This window comes from Dromiciops gliroides, chromosome 2, assembly GCF_019393635.1.
Source record: "Dromiciops gliroides isolate mDroGli1 chromosome 2, mDroGli1.pri, whole genome shotgun sequence".
Taxonomy (NCBI): Eukaryota; Metazoa; Chordata; class Mammalia; order Microbiotheria; family Microbiotheriidae; genus Dromiciops; species Dromiciops gliroides.
In genome coordinates this window covers 166,822,737-166,842,564 of record NC_057862.1, presented here as the reverse complement: position 1 = coordinate 166,842,564, position 19,828 = coordinate 166,822,737, and the positions used below count along the sequence as shown (strand labels likewise).

Here is a 19,828-nt window from a genome sequence, read left to right as displayed (position 1 = left end):
GTACAGATACTAGTGATATTGTTACTTGTTTTGTTCTGGAGTTCTCTAAATGGTAGTTTTAAATTGTATTAGCTTTATTGGAAATCAAAACCACACTTTTGGCTCACATTGAAGTTGGAGGCAGCTTCCCATTCTTAATTTGCTATAGTTGATTTTTCTAACTTAAGTGCAGGAGTTCACATTTATCTGCATTCAAGCACCCATTGTTCTTACCTGTTGAGATTTTTTGGACCCTGTTGTCTATGTACAATAGTACATTTGTTCAAAACAAAACCAAATGGTTTGATGTGTAATTTAAGTATTTTTCAACAAAAACTTATAGCAATAAAAACAAAGTTCTTCTTGACAAGAATTTTGCATATGGGGGCAGCTAGGTGGCGCAGTGGATAAAGCATCGGCCCTGGATTCAGGAATACCTGAGTTCAAATCTGGCCACGGACGCTTGACACTTACTAGCTGTGTGACCCTGGGCAAGTCACTTAACCCCCACTGCCCCGCAAAAAAAAAAAAAAAAAGAATTTTGCATATATTATGGCATTGCTTTTGTGCATGTTAAAAAATATAAGTACTATAAGATCTTCTTCCAATACCTCATCATGGAGTGGAGATGAATCCTAGGTGCTTCAAGGTTTTCATTGAAAGTTCAAGCTCGGGGCAGTGGATAGGGCACCGGCCCTGGAGTCAGGAGTACCTGAGTTCAAATCTGGCCTCAGACACTTAACACTTACTAGCTGTGTGACCATGGGCAAGTCACTTAATCCTAATTGCCTCACTAAAAACAAAAAACAAAGTTCAAGCTCTATACAGATTGAAGCATAATTTTTTGTTAGTTCCTTTTTCTAAAGTTTTTTTCATCTCTTTTCTTTCACAACCTGACTAATGTAGAAATATTTTGCATGACTACATATGTATAATTTATATTGAATTGCTTCAGTTCTTAAGTGGGGATGGGGAGAAAGGGAGGAAGAGAATTTGGAACACAAAAATTTGAAAAATCGATGTTAAATTTTGTTTTTACATGTAATTGGGGAAAAATAAAATTCTTACTAGTGGGGGGAAAAAGTTCAAGCTCTGGAAGCTTCTACCTTGTAAAGGTGTCAGGTGTAGGTATGGATTCTGCCTATCATCCAAGGATCAGCCTTGCCAAGTTTGGAGAGGTTCACTATTACATCGACTTGCAGAATAGTCAACTTTTACAACCATTCCTGCTCTTGAAGATTCTACCAAAATGTAAAGAGTTTGTTATTCATTAAGTATAGAAGTACCCACATTGGGGAAATAATAGATCTCTGAAATGTTTAAAATAGTCTTCAAAATCATTTTAGACATCAAGAAAATTCATTTTGCTTAATGTCAAAAGGATATGAAACTAAAGCCTGATATTTTAAATCACTAAAACATGTTCTATGAAAATATGAATGAGTGATTAATAAAATGAATTCTGTCTACCTAAACTTTTGTTTTAGTTTTAGTTGAAGAACTTTAAAATGTGTTCACATAGTTCATAATAATAGAACACTTAATGTTGATGCTATGATATTGCTATGTCATGCCTTCTGTTTCTATTTATGTGATATATTCATTTAAATTTATACAGTCATTAAGTTCACATAGTACTTGTTTATAATGAAAGATATTTTTACATAAACAAAATAGTCTGATTTATGTGTGGTTTAAATGTAACTTGCCATTGTAATAGTTCTTTTTTATTTGGGGGGTAGAATGCACTTCTACCTGCAGGCTTCCGGCAAAAAAATCAGACTACTAAGAATGCCACAGGACCTTTTGACAGAGAACATCTGCTTTCATACTTGGAGAAGGAAGCATTGGAGCACAAAGACAGAGAAGACTTTGTACCCTTCACTGGAGAAAAAAAAGGTAAATCCAGACTATTAGAATTATTTCTTTGATGAAACTTTTTTTGGGTAGATATGGAGGAATTTAGACTTTTAGAGTTAAATTAATTGGTTGCCACACACCCAAATGGGTGGAGTAAACAATTTAAACTGGGCGGTAAATGAGCCTAACACTCATCAGAATTGGCGTAAGGAGGGATTAACATATACACTCAATTGGGTGGAGTAATCTATCTAACTCTGCATAAAAATAGGAGGTGAAGGGGCAGCTAGGTGGCACAGTGGATAAAGCACCCGGCCCTGGAGTCAGGAGTACCTTTGTTCAAATCCGGTCTCAGACACTTAACACTTACTAGCTGTGTGACCCTGGGCAAGTCACTTAACCCCAATTGCCTCACTAAAAAAAAAAAAAACAAACCCCCCCAAAAAAATAGGAGGTGAAGAGGATAAAGAGAGAGGGGCAAAAGGAGAGGGCAGTTTGGGGGAGGGGACAGACAGAAGCAAATCTCTTTTGAAGAGGGATAGGGTAAAACAAGATAGATAGAGTAAATATCATGGGGAAGGGAATAAGATGGAGGGAAACAGTTAATTGTAATGTGAAAAAGAAAAAAAGGGGAAAATTGTACCCAAAATATTTATAGCAACTCTTTGTGGTGGCTAAGAATTGGAAATCAAAGGAATGCCCATCAATTGGGGAATGACTGAAGAAGCTGTGGTACATGATTGTAGTGGAATATTATTGTGCTATAAGAAATGATTCCAGAAAAACCTGGAAAGACTCACATGAACTGATATATAGTGAAGTGAGCAGAACTGGGAGGACATTGTGCATAGTGACAGCAGTATTGTTCTATGAACAATTGTGAATGACTTAACTACTCTCAGCAATACAATGATGCAAGACAATCCCAAGGGACCAATGATGAAGCATACTGTCCACTCCCAGAGAAAGAAATGATATTAATTCAACAGACTTTAAAAAAAAAAAAAGCACTTACGGATTGTACATATATAACCTATATCAGATTGGTTGCTGTCTTGCAGACGGGGGAAAGGGAGGGAGGGAGAAAAATTTGGAACTCTAAATCTTATGAAAATGAATGTTGAAAACTACCTTTACATGTAACTGGAGAAAATAAAATAAATGTTTGTTGCAAGGAAAAAAAAAGACACTGGCATCTAATTGAGGATTAACAAGCCAATTAAATTCACCAAATGTTTAAAGCTCCTACTACAACATTATCTATAGAATGCTTGTCCTGGAGTCAGGAAGAACTGAGTTCAAATCCTGCCTCACATGCTTGCTTTCTGTGTGCACTGTACTAGGGGCTAAAGCTACAATGAAAATATATATATATATATATATATATAAAAAATTGTCCATCCCACAAGAAACAAAGTCAATGCTTCCTTAAAGGTATTTCAAAATTCCAAAAGCCTTCACAAAATATATATTGTTCTTTTGTAAATATATTTCTATTATAACCTTATTTTAAGAATTTGCTATTTCATTACTGTTTGGATTCCTTCCAGCTATTTCCTATGCCTCAGACTTCCTGAATTGCTTAACTAAATGTACTAATTTTCATAAGTCTGATGCACTCTGAAAAAACATCTAAATAAAGTCTTTTGCCTACAAAATAAATAGATAAGTTGCTTTAATTAAGTTTTTATAGTTGTTTTGAAAATTCATTGGGATTTTTTAACCCAGTAACAGATTTTTCACCAATTTGGTAAATAAATTTGTACTAATTAGTTTGTTAAATGAGATTTTATTGCACTATAATAATTGTTTGCCTCATGGTTTTGTGAGTCAACACAGTGTAGGAGAAAGAGCACTAAACTTGAAAGCCCGGGTCCAGATTGTAACTCCTACATATAATAACTATGTGACCTTAAAGAGGTCACTTAACTTTATTGAGCTTCAGTTTTCTCATATATAAAATGGGGACAGTAGTACTTGTACTATTCTTTTATCCCACAGGATTGTGATGACAAAATAAATGAATGCTTAGTGGAAATAACTTGGTATCTGGAATTAAAAGGACCTGAGTTTGCATCTGTACTTTTGCCCGTTTGGTACTTAAGTAAACTTGGATAAGTTAGTTTGCCTCTCTTGGCCTCATAAAGAAGTGGATAGTTAGACTAGACAATATTTAAAATCTCTTATAATACCATATGCAGTTAGGTGGTTCTGGGCCTGGAGTCAGGAAGAACTGAGTTCAAATTCAGCCTCAAACACTTACTAGCTTTGTGATCCTGGACAAGTCACTTAACCCTGTTTGCCCTAGTTTCCTCATCTGTAAAATGAGCTAGAGAAAGAAATGGCAAACCACTCCAGTATCTTTGCCAAGAAGATCCCAAAAGGGGTCACCAAGAGTCAGACATGACTAAAATGACTGAATAATACCACCAACAAACATTTGTATAGGGCTTTATAGTTACAGAGGTCTTTATATGATATAGATAGATATCACCTGATCCTCACAACTATGTGAGATATTGTGGAAATTTATTTTGATTTGGGGACCCTACCTTTAGGCTGAGATTAGAAAACCTTAGGCCCTCAGGGTCTCTTCTGTGTGGGAGGTGCTGGTGCCCCTCCCCCTCAGCTTCAGCTGAGCCAAAAAGCCTTGTGGGCTGTATAAGACACCAGGTCAGACAGGTGGGGGGAAAAAAAGCCCCCAGCTCCCTCCGACCTGAGTGGAGCTATCCGAAAGATCCTGGATAGCCTGTGCTGAGGCATGGGATGCTCAAGCATCCCCCCAGCCCTGGCTGGTGGATTAGCTTGGTGGATTAGCTATATATATATATATATAGACCTGGGAGTTAGACAGCAGGGGGTGGGACAAGGAGACAGGAGGGGGAGAAGAAGTCAAGGAGCGGCTGACAAGATAGCAAAGGTTGGAGAAGACAGACGGGGCTACAAGGACACAGGAGAAGACAAGAAGGTCTAGGAGCAGAGAAAAGAGAGGCCTAAGGGAGACTGACAGAGCAGACAGACAGACAGACAGACGGAAGGTCAGTGAGAGAGAAACACAGGGGTTCAGCGGTGGCAGTAAGGAGAGGAAAGTTAGAAGCAGGGGGATTTACAAAATGAAAGGGGCTCAGAGTTAGAATAAAGGACCTGAGTGCCCTAAGGCAAGAGGTGGCTAAGGCCCTTATTTTATTAAAGAAGATCCAGGCCCAGCAGGTGGTAAAGAGATACAGTGGAAAGAGAGACACTGCAATGCAGTCAGGTTGTACATTTTATTTCCCTGTATTTTTAATTTTAAATAGTATCTCATAAATAAACTCTGCTTTGATTATTTAGTTAAGAGGCTTCTTTATCCTTTGCTTATCAATTTGGGAGTGGCACAGTGTGGTGGAACTTTATAAATAGCCCACATTAAATTAATAGCAGTCTTGATAGCCAAATAGTCAAAAGTCCCCAGATTAATTCTCCAGTCAGATTAGCCCCCCAAATTAGGCTAGTTAATAAAATATTTTCACATTTGAATGGCGACCTCGGCAGGACTTATGGCCCAATTATAATTTCTCTAAACTTATAATTTTTCATATAGTTATAATTTTTCATAAATCCAATTATATAAATTTTTCCAGGTTAGATTAGATATAATTTTTTTTTACAATATGTAGTACAAGTATCATTATTTACATTTTATTTGTGCTTCCTATTTCTGCTTGTAGCAATTTATTTGTGTCAAAGCAGATTTACAAATTGATTGCCTTGGAATGTAAAAGATTTATTCTTACATCCAGTCCTGCTACAAAGACATTCTAAACTAGTGTTTGTTTCTTTGTTCAAGACTTCCCTGGAAGATTTATCAACTTTCTGCGTAACCTAGTTTCACATTTGATGATAATTTCAGGAAGTTTTCTTCTGAATCCCACATATCGTACTTTAAGCCTATTTAATTTCATTTTGTTTTGTCCTTATTAGAGATGGAGAACAGATGCTATCTTCCATATGATAGTTATCCTTGTACATGAAGTCAGCTAAGACTTTCAGGTTCTAGCTTCCTTTAAATTTTTCTTTTGGGTCTTAACTCTGGCTTTTCAGGTACTATAATCAGCTTTCATTCAAGTACTTGAATGAAAAGTTAATGAAAAAGTTAATGAAAAGTTACAACTTGTAATTTAAGTTACAAACTGAAAAGCCATTGAAGCAATTATTAAAATCTCCAGATTACAAATTCCACCTTATTGTATTTCTCAATCAAAATATTGCAGTGTGGTATAGAAGAGACTGTGACCTGGGAAAAGCATTTCTGAAAGTAGGTTGTCTCGTTGTCTCACTAACCCCCAAAATCTGATCCTTGTTAGTAGCATTCAATAACCTCTACAATCTGGCGTAGTTTTGTGTGGTTGGGAAACCACAAGACCAGCTTGGCATTCTATCATCAGAGATGGTATGACACTTTTTAAAAAGAGCCTCCATAGAGAGGCAGGGTTTTAAATAATGCTATAGCCATATACCAAAGAATCATTGTTTTTATGTGTATTCAGTCTAGAAAAGTGAATTATTACATATTACTCTGGACAGTTAGATCTAGAACATAGAAAGAATGATGATTTACCTTCAATATCATCTTCATACATAAAAGATGTAATGACTAACCTATTCCTATGGCTTGTGTTCCAGGTATACTTCAAAAGGGATAATGTTTAAAAAAGAGAGAAGGTGAGATGTTGAAAAGAAGAAGAGGTACAAAAGAAAGAAAGATAGAAGTAATTGGAAATATATTTCATATATCAGGAAACAGGTTATATAAAGAAAAACTTTAATGCATTGAAATTACACCTTTGTATTTGGGGCAGAAAAAAAGTAATAACTGGTTAGGGGGAAAAAAAGTTTGGGCAGTGTGTACAACAAGAAATGAAAGAAAAACAAAACTATGACACCTGCTAAAAACTGAAAATACTTCACTAGTGTTTCTGCAACATAAAAGAGCAACCAGTAGAAGAAGCCAGCATTGTTGTTTGTATAGTAGCTCATTTAAATGTATGGTAAAAATCCAAACCTAAGTTTGTGCCAGAGAGTAAGTGCAGTGTGCCAGGGTACTGACTATTTATTCAAATCACTATCTGATATGAATCAGGTTAACAATTTTTGACCCAGGTACTTTTGAAATAAGCACTTAGAGTTGGAAGAGACCTTAAAGATCATATAGTTCAACTCACTATAGAAATGAGAACCTGGAGAGGTTAAGCAACTTCTCTTCTTCACTGCCACATCTCATTGTGCTGACACGAGGCTGGTGCTACCACAAATATTTATTATTGAATGATACTTAAAATTATCTTTCCTTTGCATAATATAAGTTGTAAACCAGATGGATTAATGAAAAAAAAGAAATTGGGATGATTCTTAGTTGTTTCAACTCCGTATAGGCAAAAGACTCTTCTAATCTAATACTACAGCAGAGAAGGAGTTAGGGGGCCATGTCTTCCAAAAAGAAATCTGCAGAAATGACATCCTAGCTTTGGGCATTAGGATAGTGAGGGAAAAAAGAAATGCAGCTTTGTGAGGTAATCTGTTCTCAACACTGTTGTATATTGGGATGTAATCTTCATTAAATGGTACTCTCTATCTGCCTATGTCTATGCTTCCCTTTTATATATCTTCCTGGGATGTCCCCATATTTCAAAACATTGGCCCAAGGCCAACTCAAGTATACGAATTCTATTATATTTAAGGGGCAACTAGGTGACACAGTGGGTAGAGTGTCAGGAAGATTCATCTTCCTGAGTTCAAATCTGACCTCAGACACTTAATAGCTCTGTGTTCCTGGGCAAGTCACTTAACCCTGTTTGTCTCAGTTTTCTCATCTGTAAAATGAAATTGCAAACCACTCCGGTATCTTTGCCAAGAAACCCCCAAAAGGGGTCACCAAGAGTTGGCTATGATGCAGTGGGGTAGAAGGGAAAGCTTTGTATTCTGTACCCTGTGGCAAAAGTACCATCAGCCCTCTGGGGATTTAGCCCTCATCTCTGGTAGTTTTTACATCAAAATCCAGTCCATAAAGTTGATGTGATTAATCTCCATTTGAAGTTTCCCAAACTAACCTTAGTCCATAAGCATCTTTTTATGTCACTATAAATTCTTTTAGTCCTCAAGTGTCCAGTCCATCTAATACTTGTTTATAAATTGCCAAGTGCTTTTCACAGAGAAGTGTTTATTATTTGTTAGATGAAAAATCATAACTTCAGTAGCGTAATGTACAGAAGATATCCAGGTAATAGAAAAAAAGAGAAGAATTATGAGAAGAAGGAATTTTTAGGGAGCTAGATGTTTTTCAAGGTAGAAAACCAAATTTTCCTTTTTGTTCTCATTCTTTTATAACATGACTAATGTGGAAATATGTTTAATACGATGGTACAAATAGAACCTATATCAGATTGCTTGTTGTCTTGGGGAGTGGGGGAGGGAAGGGAAGGAGGGAGAAAAATTTGGAATTCAAACTCTTACAAAAATGAATGTTGAAAACTATCTTTACATGTAATTGGTAAAAAATACTATTAAGAGGGGGAAGCTAGGTGGCGCAGTGGATAAAGCACTGGCCCTGGATTCAGGAGGACCTGAGTTCAAATCTTACCTCAAACACTTGACACTTACTAGCTATGTGACCCTGGGCAAGTCACTTAATCCTCATTGCCCCAAAAGGAAAAAAAAAAAGTCTTATAAATAAATAAATACTATTAAGAGGGGGAAAAAAACTCGACCAAAAGTTAGAATAAGACTCAGAGGAACAAGGTAGCTGAAAAGTAAGCTAAATTTCATCTAAAATAATAGAAAATTTCAGTCAAAGTCATTGAATGTTAGGGCAGAACAGGACTAAAAAGATCACAGAGTTCCATTTATTCCTTTACAAATAAGAATAGTAAGGACTAGAAAGTTGGGGGTGGCTTGTCCAAGGTCACACAGACAACACTTAAAGAACCACTAAAGGCTTTTCAGCATAAATAACAATGAAAGCAGTGTTTCAGGAAGAGTGATCTGGTAGCGTATTGGATTAATCACTGGAGGATGAATTAAGGTAGAGTGAAGCTTGGTAGATAAGGAAGACCAGAAATCATTAAAAATCTTTTTGTCTCTTTAAAAATTTTATTTAAATTTTTTTGCTATCTTTACCTTCTCTTCCCTACTATACCTTTTACCTTAAATTTTCCTGACACTGTTCTCACAAGATTATGTCACTTTTTGTATTTGTTTGGTTATGCATGAGTGATACCTTCTTTTGCACATGTCCTTTTAAAACCTGAGCTCCTCAAATAGCTCCCTTACTTGTAAACCAGTGAAAGCTTTTGTATGTATCGACAAAACTGGTTGGGAGAATTAAATTCAGAGGTAGAAATTTTAGAAGGGCTGGAGGGAAATGTAAGTAGCTCTCATCTGTCACCTTAGGAATACAGATTTTCACTTTGTTGCTTTAAAATCAGGGACCTTAGTAATACACTTAAGAACATATTCTTGTCTACTTACAGGCTACTCTTTCAGCCTAATTTTAGTGAAAGTCCACTTGTCTGAGGGTTCTTTACCCAGGAAATTAATTTTTTTAAATATCCTTATAACTGAATTTCAATATAACTGGTTTTCTTTATAATTCCATGTATTTTATTTTATGCATTTAAAAACATTCTAGGGGGGCAGCTAGGTGGCGCAGTGGATAGAGCACTGGCCCTGGAGTCAGGAGTAACCTGAGTTCAAATCTGGCCTCAGACACTTAACACTTACTAGCTGTGTGACCCTGGGCAAGTCACTTAACCCCAGCTGCCTCACTAAAAAAAAAATAATAATAAATAAAAATAAAAACATTATTCTAGGAAGGGGTCTGTAAGCTTCACCCATCTGCCACAGGGGTCCATGATACAAAAAATGTTAAGAATCCCTGTACAATACCCTCTAAAAGTGAAGTATCAGACTTGACTTTGGGCCAGTGTCTCCCAAGTGGGCCCAAACCAGATTAAAATGTTTCTGGGAAATGTTTAACAAAATAAGTAAAAATACAATATAACATAATGTTAATTTGTGTTTTTCTAAGTTAGTATGAGACCCACAGGGAATTTGAATTTGACATTACTGCTTAAATATAGCTCATTATCACATAATTTGGAGTGTATGGTGTCTCGAATTTTTACAGAATTCAGAAAACGTGTAGTTTTTGGAAGCATGTAAATTAAAGAAATCTATAATCCTATAATTCTATAATCTGATGATTTTATGAGCTTTCTTTAAAAATACCAATAGAGTCACCTTATAAAATAACTGGATGATATCAGTTTGTTATAGTTATATTTTGAGAAGCATGAATTCATTGTTCATACATCCAAACTACTACTAATATCTATATGTTTACTTTGTGCCAGACACTTTGCTAAATGTTTTCCAATGATTATCTCAGTTGATCCTCTCAGCGACTATGAGAGATAAGTGCTATTATTATCCCCATTTTACAGATACAGTAAACTTTGGGGGGGGGTATTTGAGGCAGTTGGGGTTAAGTGACTTGCCCAGGGTCACACAGCTAGCAAGTGTCAAGTGTCTGAGGCGGGATTTGAACTCAGGTGCTCCTGACTTCAGGGCTGGTGTTCTATCCACTGCCCCACCTAACTGCCCCCCTGCAGTAAACTTTTAAAAATAGTGCTATGTGTCATAGTTTTCTTGGCTCTTACTTTTCATAAAATGTGATCTATTTAGTAAATTCAAGAAGCATTTATTCAGAGTAAACTTTGTGACATCTAGTTAAGATAGCCCTTGAATGGAAGTAGGCAGCTCAGCTCCCATATATCTCTCCAGGGGAAAAAAACAAGGCACAACAATAATGATGGAGAAATCCAATAGGAATGACTTCAAGCATCTTGACTGCACAAAAAGTTAGCCTGTAGCCCCAAGGCAATAGGAAAGGGCCAGAAAAAACAACCAGTATGGATAAACAACATGCAAGCCTTCCTATGTAGGACAAAAGATGTGTAGAAGATTATCTGGAGTCAGCAAGTCTCACAAGAAAGCCTCAGAATAGTCATAAACCTACAGCATGGAAGGAAGGAAGGATTGGCAGTGGTACATATGAGTAGGATGGAGCTTAAGCCCAGAGGATTTCAAGGTCTTTAGTACTTTTTCCTGAGAAATATACTGTATTCTGAAGAGCCATCACTTTGGAAAAATTCCCCTCCTCTCATCCCCCGCCAAATCCTTCGAGCCCTAAAACCTCCCACCCTCCTAGGACAGACATCCTAGGAGGTAGAAGTCAATACAAGAACCCAGGTGACCAAGGGCTGAGACTGAGTAGGGCTAACAACCCCACTCAAAAATGCATCTGGGGGAGGGATTTGGTCTTGTCACAGATCCAGTTCAGGAAAACAACACTCCATCTTCTATCCCAGTCAGTTCCTTTGGACTGGCTATTCCCAGAGTATGGAGTACTCTCCCTCTCGACTTTCAACTGTTAGAATACTTGGCTTCGGGGAAAGCTAGGTGGCACAGTGGGTAAAGCACCAGCCCTGGATTCAGGAGGGTCTGAGTTCAAATCCAGCCTCAGACACTTGATATTTACTAGCTGTGTAACCCTGGGCAAGTCACTTAACTCTCATTGCCCGAAAAACCAAACCAAAACCAAACCAAAAACTATGTAATAGAATACTTGGGGGGGAAGCTAGATGGCACAGTAGATAAAGCACCTGCCCTAGATTCAGGAGGACCTGAGTTCAAATCCGGCCTCACACCCTTGACACTTACTAGCTGTGTGACCCTGGGCAAGTCACTTAACCCTCATTGCCCCACCAAAAAATAAAATAAAATAAAAACTTTTAAAAAAAAAAGAATACTTGGCTTGTTTTAAGACTCAGAAGGCCTTTCCTGATCTCTCCAGCTGCTAGTACCATCTCCTTTAAGGTTACTTTCCTCTGTAATTATATGTTATGATTTAAATCTTTTCCATTAGAATGTAAGCTCCTTGAGGGCAGGGACTTTCACTTCCTGCAGACTGCCAAGTATTGTTGTTTTACAAGATGAGAAACATTAGAAAAAAATTAAAAGATTGAAAAATAGACCATAATAAAACATATATGCGGGGCAGCTAGGTGGCGCAGTGGATAGAGCACCGGCCCTGGATTCAGGAGTACCTGAGTTCAAATCCGACCTCAGACACTTGACACTTACTAGCTGTGTGACCCTGGGCAAGTCACTTGACCCCAATTGCCTCACAAAAAAAAAAAAAAATATATATATATATATATATATATATATATATGCCACCCAAAACAGCTAACCAGGAAAATGGACCAAAACAGAGAGTTAATTTAAGAATTACCAGGTTCCCTGAAAACCATGATTTTAAAAAGATCTGTAAACTATATTCTATGAAATCAAATTAAACCTGCCTTTGTTTGTTAGGACCAGAGAGCAAAGTAAAAATAGAAAGACTCCACTAATGACTTCCTAAAAGAAATCCCAAAAGGAGAAGTCTCAGGAGTGTCATGGTTAAAATCCAGAGCTGCTAGGTCATAGAAAAATACTTCAAATCCTAGGGAAAAAAATCTATTCAAGTACAAAGGAGTGACCGGCAGAATTGCCTCAGATCTGACATTTTGGGGATATAAAGCTCTGAAAGATGCAAGATATACAGGTTTATAGCCAAGAATAACTTACCCTGCAAAGCAAAGTTTAATTCTATACAGAAAGAAAAATAGATCTTTAATGGAATAAAGGACTTTTAAGCATTCCTGATAAAAAATACTTGTGTTGAGTGTCAACTCTGAAATGAGAGGATTGAACACAAACACGTACACATGACACACACGGACACACACCACATACATACCACGCCACATATTTATACACAAAGAGTTAAGTATAAATATAATCAAACTCAACTGGGAAATTGGATGAAGTTATAGAAGGAGGTTAATACTGAAGTCATAAGCAAAACAACTTCAGAAAATCCTGGGATTACTTGTATATACTGAGGCAGAGTGAAGTGAGTAAAAGCCAGGAGGACAATTTATATGAGGATAATAATGTTGTAAAGAAAAACATCTTTAAAAACTTTAACTACTTCTTATTAAAGCAGTGACTCCAGTGGACTTATGATGAAGTAAGTTACCTGCTTCTTGACTGAGAGGTGATGGACTCAATGTGGCGAATCACATTTTTGGACAGTTAGTATGTGGATTTGTTTTACATGACTATGCTTATTTGTTGTTTAGGGTTTTTCCTATTTTGAATTGGGGGGGGGGTGTTGGTGAGAAAGGAGCTAACAATAGGGATGCCAAGAAGAAAAAAGCCATTGAAACATTTTTAATGTAAAAAAAAAAAGAGACCAGAAGAAGTACAAACACACATTACTGTTTTTAAAGCACTGTGTTGAATTTATTACATACCTTTAAAATAAAAAGAAAGAAAACTGTCATAGAAATTCATTATTTCTTATCCAATCCCCTGTTTGTAGATGAAAATGTACACTTTTGTTTGAAAGATTCAGAATAAAAACAAAATTAAAAAAGAGCCTATTACATGCAAGACAGTAGGGACACAGATGAAAAACAAGATAGTCCTTGTCCATGAAGAACTTGATTTTCTGCTCTGAGTGGTAGAGGGGTAGTAACAGTCACAAGAGGGAAAGTGATGGAGTTGAAGGAGACTTCTCCTTAAAGTAGGAAAATTTGAAGAGAGAACACTTCCCACTGGGGACTTAGGGAAGACTCCATATCAGGTGTGATTTCTCATCTGTGTCTTGAAGGAAGAGGAAGGATTCTGAAGGGCAGAGATGAGGAAGCAATGCATCCTCATGAGAAACAGACGCTCTGCACACACAGCAGCAGGAATGTTGAATTGAGAAACAGCTAGTAGTAGTATTGTTTGGCTAGACATCATGTGTATAAAAAGGGAAGTAATGTGAAATAAGGCTTGAAGGGCAGATTAGAACATTTTGGGGAACCAATACTAGGTTTCTATTTTGTCCTCAAAGAAGAATCACAGCATCTTAGAGTTGGAAGGACCTCAGAGACTGGCTAGTCCATTTCATAATTGAATAAGAAACCTTTCTAAAACATACTTGACAAGGGGTCATTTGCCTTTGCTTTGAAGACTTTTACTGTGGAAAAACTCACCACCTCCTAAGATAGCCCCTTCTATGTTTGACAAGTTGTGACCCTACTCCCTCCCTATCAACCCTAAACTTGCATCTTTGTAACTTACACCCATTGCCCCTAGTTCTGCCCTCTGGGGCAAAGTGGGAGTCTTCTTTTACATGAGATAGTGTCTCCTTCCCTTGCCCCCACTTCACCACCAAAGTCTTTCCCAGGTTAAATATTCTTGTTCTCCGTGTTCTCGTACAGTGAAATGGACCATTCTGGTTGTTCTTCTGGACATGCTCCAATTTATGTGTTTTCCCTAAAATTTTGTGACCAGAACTAAATGTAACACTCTAGATGTCTGATCAGGGCAGAATGTTCATTCTGGACACTATGCCCTTTTTTAATGCAGCCTAAAATTACATCAGTTTTCTTATCTTCTATTAACTCATCTTTTTTACTAATCATCATAAACCTAGCACAAATATTAAATGAGGAGAAACTTACCAGGCTGGGATGATTCACATGGATATATTTGTAATATATGTGTGTGTGTATATGCAGGGTGGGACAAAAGTCGCTTTATTTTTTTGTTTTTAGTTTATAATACCATAGCATCATATACAGTATAAATAGGAGATGAATTTACATTAGTGTGAAAAATCAAATCTCATAAATAATATAAATTATTTGAAAGTGATTTTCAAAAAGTTATTAAAACATCAGACCCCTTTGTGACCTTTGGCTCATCTTATATATGCATATGTATGCATATATATACACACACATACAGTACTTTTGATCCTCATTCTTATTTTTTAAATACTCAACTTAAAGAAATAATGAAAAAAGAAAGAATGTAGGTTACTTTATCTCTTATCTCACCCCTCTCCACTTAGCCCAGTTGTTACTTCATTAATACTCTTGATAGGTCTACAGCTCAGTTATGTCACTTTCTCCAACAGAGCAGATCAGAACTCATTCATACTTTTTTAATCTTATGCAACTTTTGTCTTTGTCCTGCCATAAATCCTCGTAATGTACTAGGAGTCCTCCTCCAGATCTCTTTACATCATATAGATATCAACCCGATCTATTCACACCTACCATGTCCCTCTTCTTTTAGGTGTAGGTCAGTTAGGTGACTTGCAATTTTGACTCTTTAGAGATAGTGGTATCCTGTTATTCCAGTCATACAATACCACCAGATTATTCGTGTTAGAAGATGGGATTTTATTTTTGTTTCCAGGAGAAGCCTGGAATCATAAAAACACTGTTGTATTTCCTGGATACAATCCAGCCAACTTTCTTGTTCATTTCTGAGCTAATAATAAGAGGATCACTGAATAAAATTCTCTTGTTATAGTTTTCTTTTTTCTTTTATTATTTATGTTTAGCATTCTTTTAAAATTTTGATTTCCAGATTCTCTCCCTCCCTCTCACTCCTCCATCACCCAATGAGAAGACAAGCAATATGACATCAATTATAGATGTGAAATCATAAAACATTTCCATTTTAGCTGTATTTTCTTAAAAGTAGGAAAAATAAGGAAAGTGAAAAAATTATACTTCAATTTGCATTCAGAGTTCATCAGTTCTCTCTCTGGAAGTGTCTAGCATTTTTTCATAATGAGTCCTTTGGAATTGTCTCAGATCATTGTGTTGATCAGAGTAGCCAAGTCTTTCACAGTCGATCAATACAACATTGCTGTTACTGTGCACAGTGATCTCCCAGTTCTTCTCACTTCATTTTGCATCAGTTCATATAGGTCTTGCCATGTTGTGTTTTTTTCCTGAAGTTACCTGCCCTTTATTATTTCTTACAAAATAGTACTCCACAATCATATTCCACAACTTGTTCATCCATTCTCCAATTGATGAATGTCCCCTCAATTTCCAATTTTTTGCCACCACAAAAAGAACTACTATAAATATTTTTGTGCATATAGGGTCCTTTTTCTTTGATCTACGGGATATAGGTCCAGTAGTGGTATTGTTGGGTCAAAGGATATGCATAGTTTTATAGCCCTTTGGGCCTAGTTCCAAATTGTTCTCCAGAATGGCTAGACCGGTTTGCTACTTCACCAATAGTTCATCAGTGTACCTCTTTCTCCCTTATCCTCTCCAGCATTTGTAGTTTCTGATAGGTATGAGGTGGTACTTCCAGGGTTGTTTTAATTTGCATATCTCTAATCAGTAATGACTTAGAGCATTTTTTCATAGGTAGCTTTGATTTCTTCTGAAAACTGCTTCTTTTTATCCTTTGACCATTTATCGTTTGGAGAATGGCTCTTATTTCTTTGTTTGGTTCAGTTCTGTACTTCGTATATATTTGGGAAATGAAGCCATTATCAGAGAAACTTACTGTAATTTTAAAAATATTTATTATCTATAGTACTTTCCAGAAAAATGTATCTGCTTATCTCTCTCTCTTTTTTTTTTTTTTTAAGTGAGGCAATTGGGGTTAAGTGACTTGCCCAGGGTCACACAGCTAGTAAGTGTTAAGTGTTTGAGGCTGGATTTGAACTCAGGTACTCCCGACTCCAAGGCCAGTGCTCTATCCACTGCGCCACCTAGCTGCCCCTGCTTATCTCTTTTAATTAGGTTTGTTTTTGCTTTCACTTTGTCTGAGACCATGATTGCTACCCTGGCTTTTTTTGTTGTTGTTTGTTTTTACCCCTGCCTTTTTTTTTTTACTTCAGCTGAAATATATTAGATTCTGCTCCAGCCTTTTATTTATCTATTTGTTTGTTTATTTGTTTTAGTGAGGCAATTGGGGTTAAGTGACTTGCCCAGTGCTCTATCCACTGCACCACCTAGCTGCCCCCCAGCCTTTTATTTTAACTCATGTTTACCTTTTTATTGTTTCTTTTGAGTCTTCTATTTGAATGTCAGATTTTCTATTAAGCTCTGATCTTTTCATTAAATATCTATTTTCCCCCGGAAGAATTGCATTCAGTTTTGCTGAGTAGGTTATACTTGATTGTAATCCTAGCTCCTTTGCCTTCTGAAATATCATATTTCAAACCCTCTACTCTTTTGATGTGGAAACCACTAAATCGTTTAAAGTATCATCTATATAGATGATTCCTGGCACTTAGCACAGTGCCTGGCACATAGTAGGCACTTAATAAATGTTTACTGATTAGTTGAAACTTTCCAGCTACAGTCACATAACACACCTGCCTATTCACCATTGGAATTAGATGTCTTGTAGGCTCTTTTCACAAATGTAAGAGTATATATAGAAGGGCAGCTAGGTGGCGCAGTGGATAGAGCACTGGCCCTGGATTCAGGAGTACCTGAGTTCAAATCTGGCCTCAGATACTTAACACTTACTATCTATGTGACCCTGGGCAAGTCACTTAACCTCAATTGCCTCACTTAAAAAAAAAAAAGAGTATATATAGAGAAGACAAGACAGGGCTTTGGGGGAGTGGAGAGGCTATAACACCAACAGGGAGTATGATGACATAGGTGATGAGTCAGAAAAGGAGATGGAGAAGGAGCAGATAGGTAGGAGGAGAACAAGGAAAAGCAGTCAGGAAATTCTGAGGTGAAGGTATCCAGATGGAGAGTACATTCATCAGTGTTGGGTGCTATAAAGAGGTCAAGAAGGGAGGTCATTCGATTTGGCAATTAAGAGATAATTGGTAACACAGAAGACAAGAAGTTGAGTTAAGTGAAGTCAGAAACCAGATTACTTAGAATTTAGAAGAGAACAAAAGGGGATGATTTGAAGGCCAATGCATGAAAAGCTTTTTCAAGTAGTTTGGCTATGAAAGGAAGGAGATATACAGGATGACAGCTTGAAGGAATAATATGTCTAATGAGAGCTTTTCCAGAGTGAGGGACTGCTCAGACCCAGCACCCCTGCCATGTTGGGTGGGCTTCTGGGCAAGCTCAACAGTGACTCCTATGTGCATTTTAGCCAGCACTGTGAGCAGAACTTGTGGGATGACAAGAAAAATCAAAAGAGGTTAATGAAGAAAAGCTCTATGGAAAGGAAAGGAAACCTTTCATTTTATAAAACCATGGAAGAGATTTATGAACAATGGCAGAAGTGGTGACAAAGAAAATCATAATGGGTCTAGATAAAGTGAAGAAAGGGGTGCATAGATTCTGTTTTGTCAATTGCTTTTGCAGAGCAGATGCCTAAAATGCCATGCAATACATTAATCATCCATATAGAATGGGATGCAGGTTTCAAAAAAAGGTAGACAGTATGGATAGGGAAAATCTAGAGGCCAGGTACAGGATGAATCTTGAAAAGACTATGATGCTAGGAGAGGAAGCAATGGGAAAATGTGTAAAATCAATGAGTGATGAAGGTTGACGGATGCTGCCAAGACCAACACTGTTTAGTAACTGGGCAGATCTATTAATAGACATTAACCTAGTAGAGCATACTTTTTCTTTAAACAAGATTAGAAGACAGTAGATTAGAATACAGTAGACCATATATATAATATTATCTGTGAATAGTCCTTTCTTGGAGGCAGTGTATGGTACTGTGCCAGTGAGTGCCCACCCCTATGTGAATGGAAACTTCACCCATTAGCCCTGGGACATTATAAATTAGTTTGTTCACTGGTCAGATAATTCAGACATTTCTGTGTTAGCTATCTGGCTAACTCATTCATCCTGTCCTTATTGGGAGGGGGAAAGGGATAGAGGGAAGGAGGAATGGAATTTGGAACTCAAAACTTTAAATAACAATGTTTATTAAATTTTTTAAAGAAAGGAATGTCTTAGATCATGATCATGTTACTGTTCATGATTTCAGGGGTTGGGATGATCATTTAGAAACAGTACTAATGTAATTTGTATGAAATTAGTTTAATAATTCATACCCTGTTTGCAATATTTTATAAGTTAGGATGGTTTTATTTCTAAGCTTTTGGAAGATGTTCCATGTTTCCATAGTGGTTTCTAACCCTTAAAGATAGAAAGGTTGTTAGGGAATTCAAAGATGGAGAAGACTTAGGCATATTTGTAGGTGACAAGGAAGGGAACAGTTATTAGGAAGAAATTGAAGATTTTATAGATACTAAAATTACTCAAGAAATTTTAAATATTTTAAAGTTAGCTTGAATCTTTTGGATACCTATCAACTGAACACCGAGGGAAGTACCTCAGTAAAGTGTTAGGGTGACATAAGTAGAGATAAAACTTTTGCTGTGATAATCCAGAAAGTAGATAATTTATGTATGTAGAATTGAAAATTGACTGTTCATGAGGCCTAAATGTACATTTTGAGCCCTTTTCTCCCATCCTCCCTCCAGCACGGTATTTCTAGCTGCCTACATAATATTTCCAATTGGGATGGTCTGTTATGGCTAAAGTTTAATTTGTGAATAATAGAATTCATCACCAGTAATGATTCACTCATTCCATACTTTTCCATTGTCTTTCAACCCCTAATCTCATTGTCTCTGAACTCAAGGTTTTGTAATCATTTTTGTCTCCTTTTCTCCTTGTTTTTTTTTTTATAGTCCCATCATCAAATCCTGCTGATTCTTTCCCCTCAACAATGTTTTGTTGTTTTTAGGAGTGTCTTTCCATTTTCCCAGGCTGTGAGAATGTATAGCCATGCCATGCCAAGGGTTTACCCTTGCAGGCTTTTCAGAAATAATTCTACAGTTTATTTTGCCTCCACCCAAGGAAACCCAGAAATAATCTGCCTTTTTGTTCCCCACCCTTGCCCAGCCACTCTCAGTTAACAAAAGCATTTAAATACACTGGAGATTTAATAAAAGGCATGTAAAGAACAGAAACATAAAGGAGCAATTATAGATATTAAAAGCTTTTTGCAACAGTTAATCAAGTCCCCCACTTCATGTGCTGCTTTGCGAATCCTGGGACAGATCCACTATCAGCTGCCCTCCTTCTCTTTG

The 19,828-nt window shown here is 36.9% G+C and overlaps 1 protein-coding gene across 1 annotated transcript in view; it reads left to right on the top strand.

Annotated features, from left to right (window-relative positions):
• The window catches only part of TMOD3 (tropomodulin 3), an 83,111-nt gene that overhangs the window by 35,086 nt on the left and 28,197 nt on the right, over positions 1-19,828 (top strand). The window contains exon 3 of the mRNA XM_043985194.1: positions 1,722-1,878. Coding sequence (XP_043841129.1) covers positions 1,722-1,878 — 157 coding nt within the window. The remainder of the gene's footprint in view (positions 1-1,721; positions 1,879-19,828) is intronic.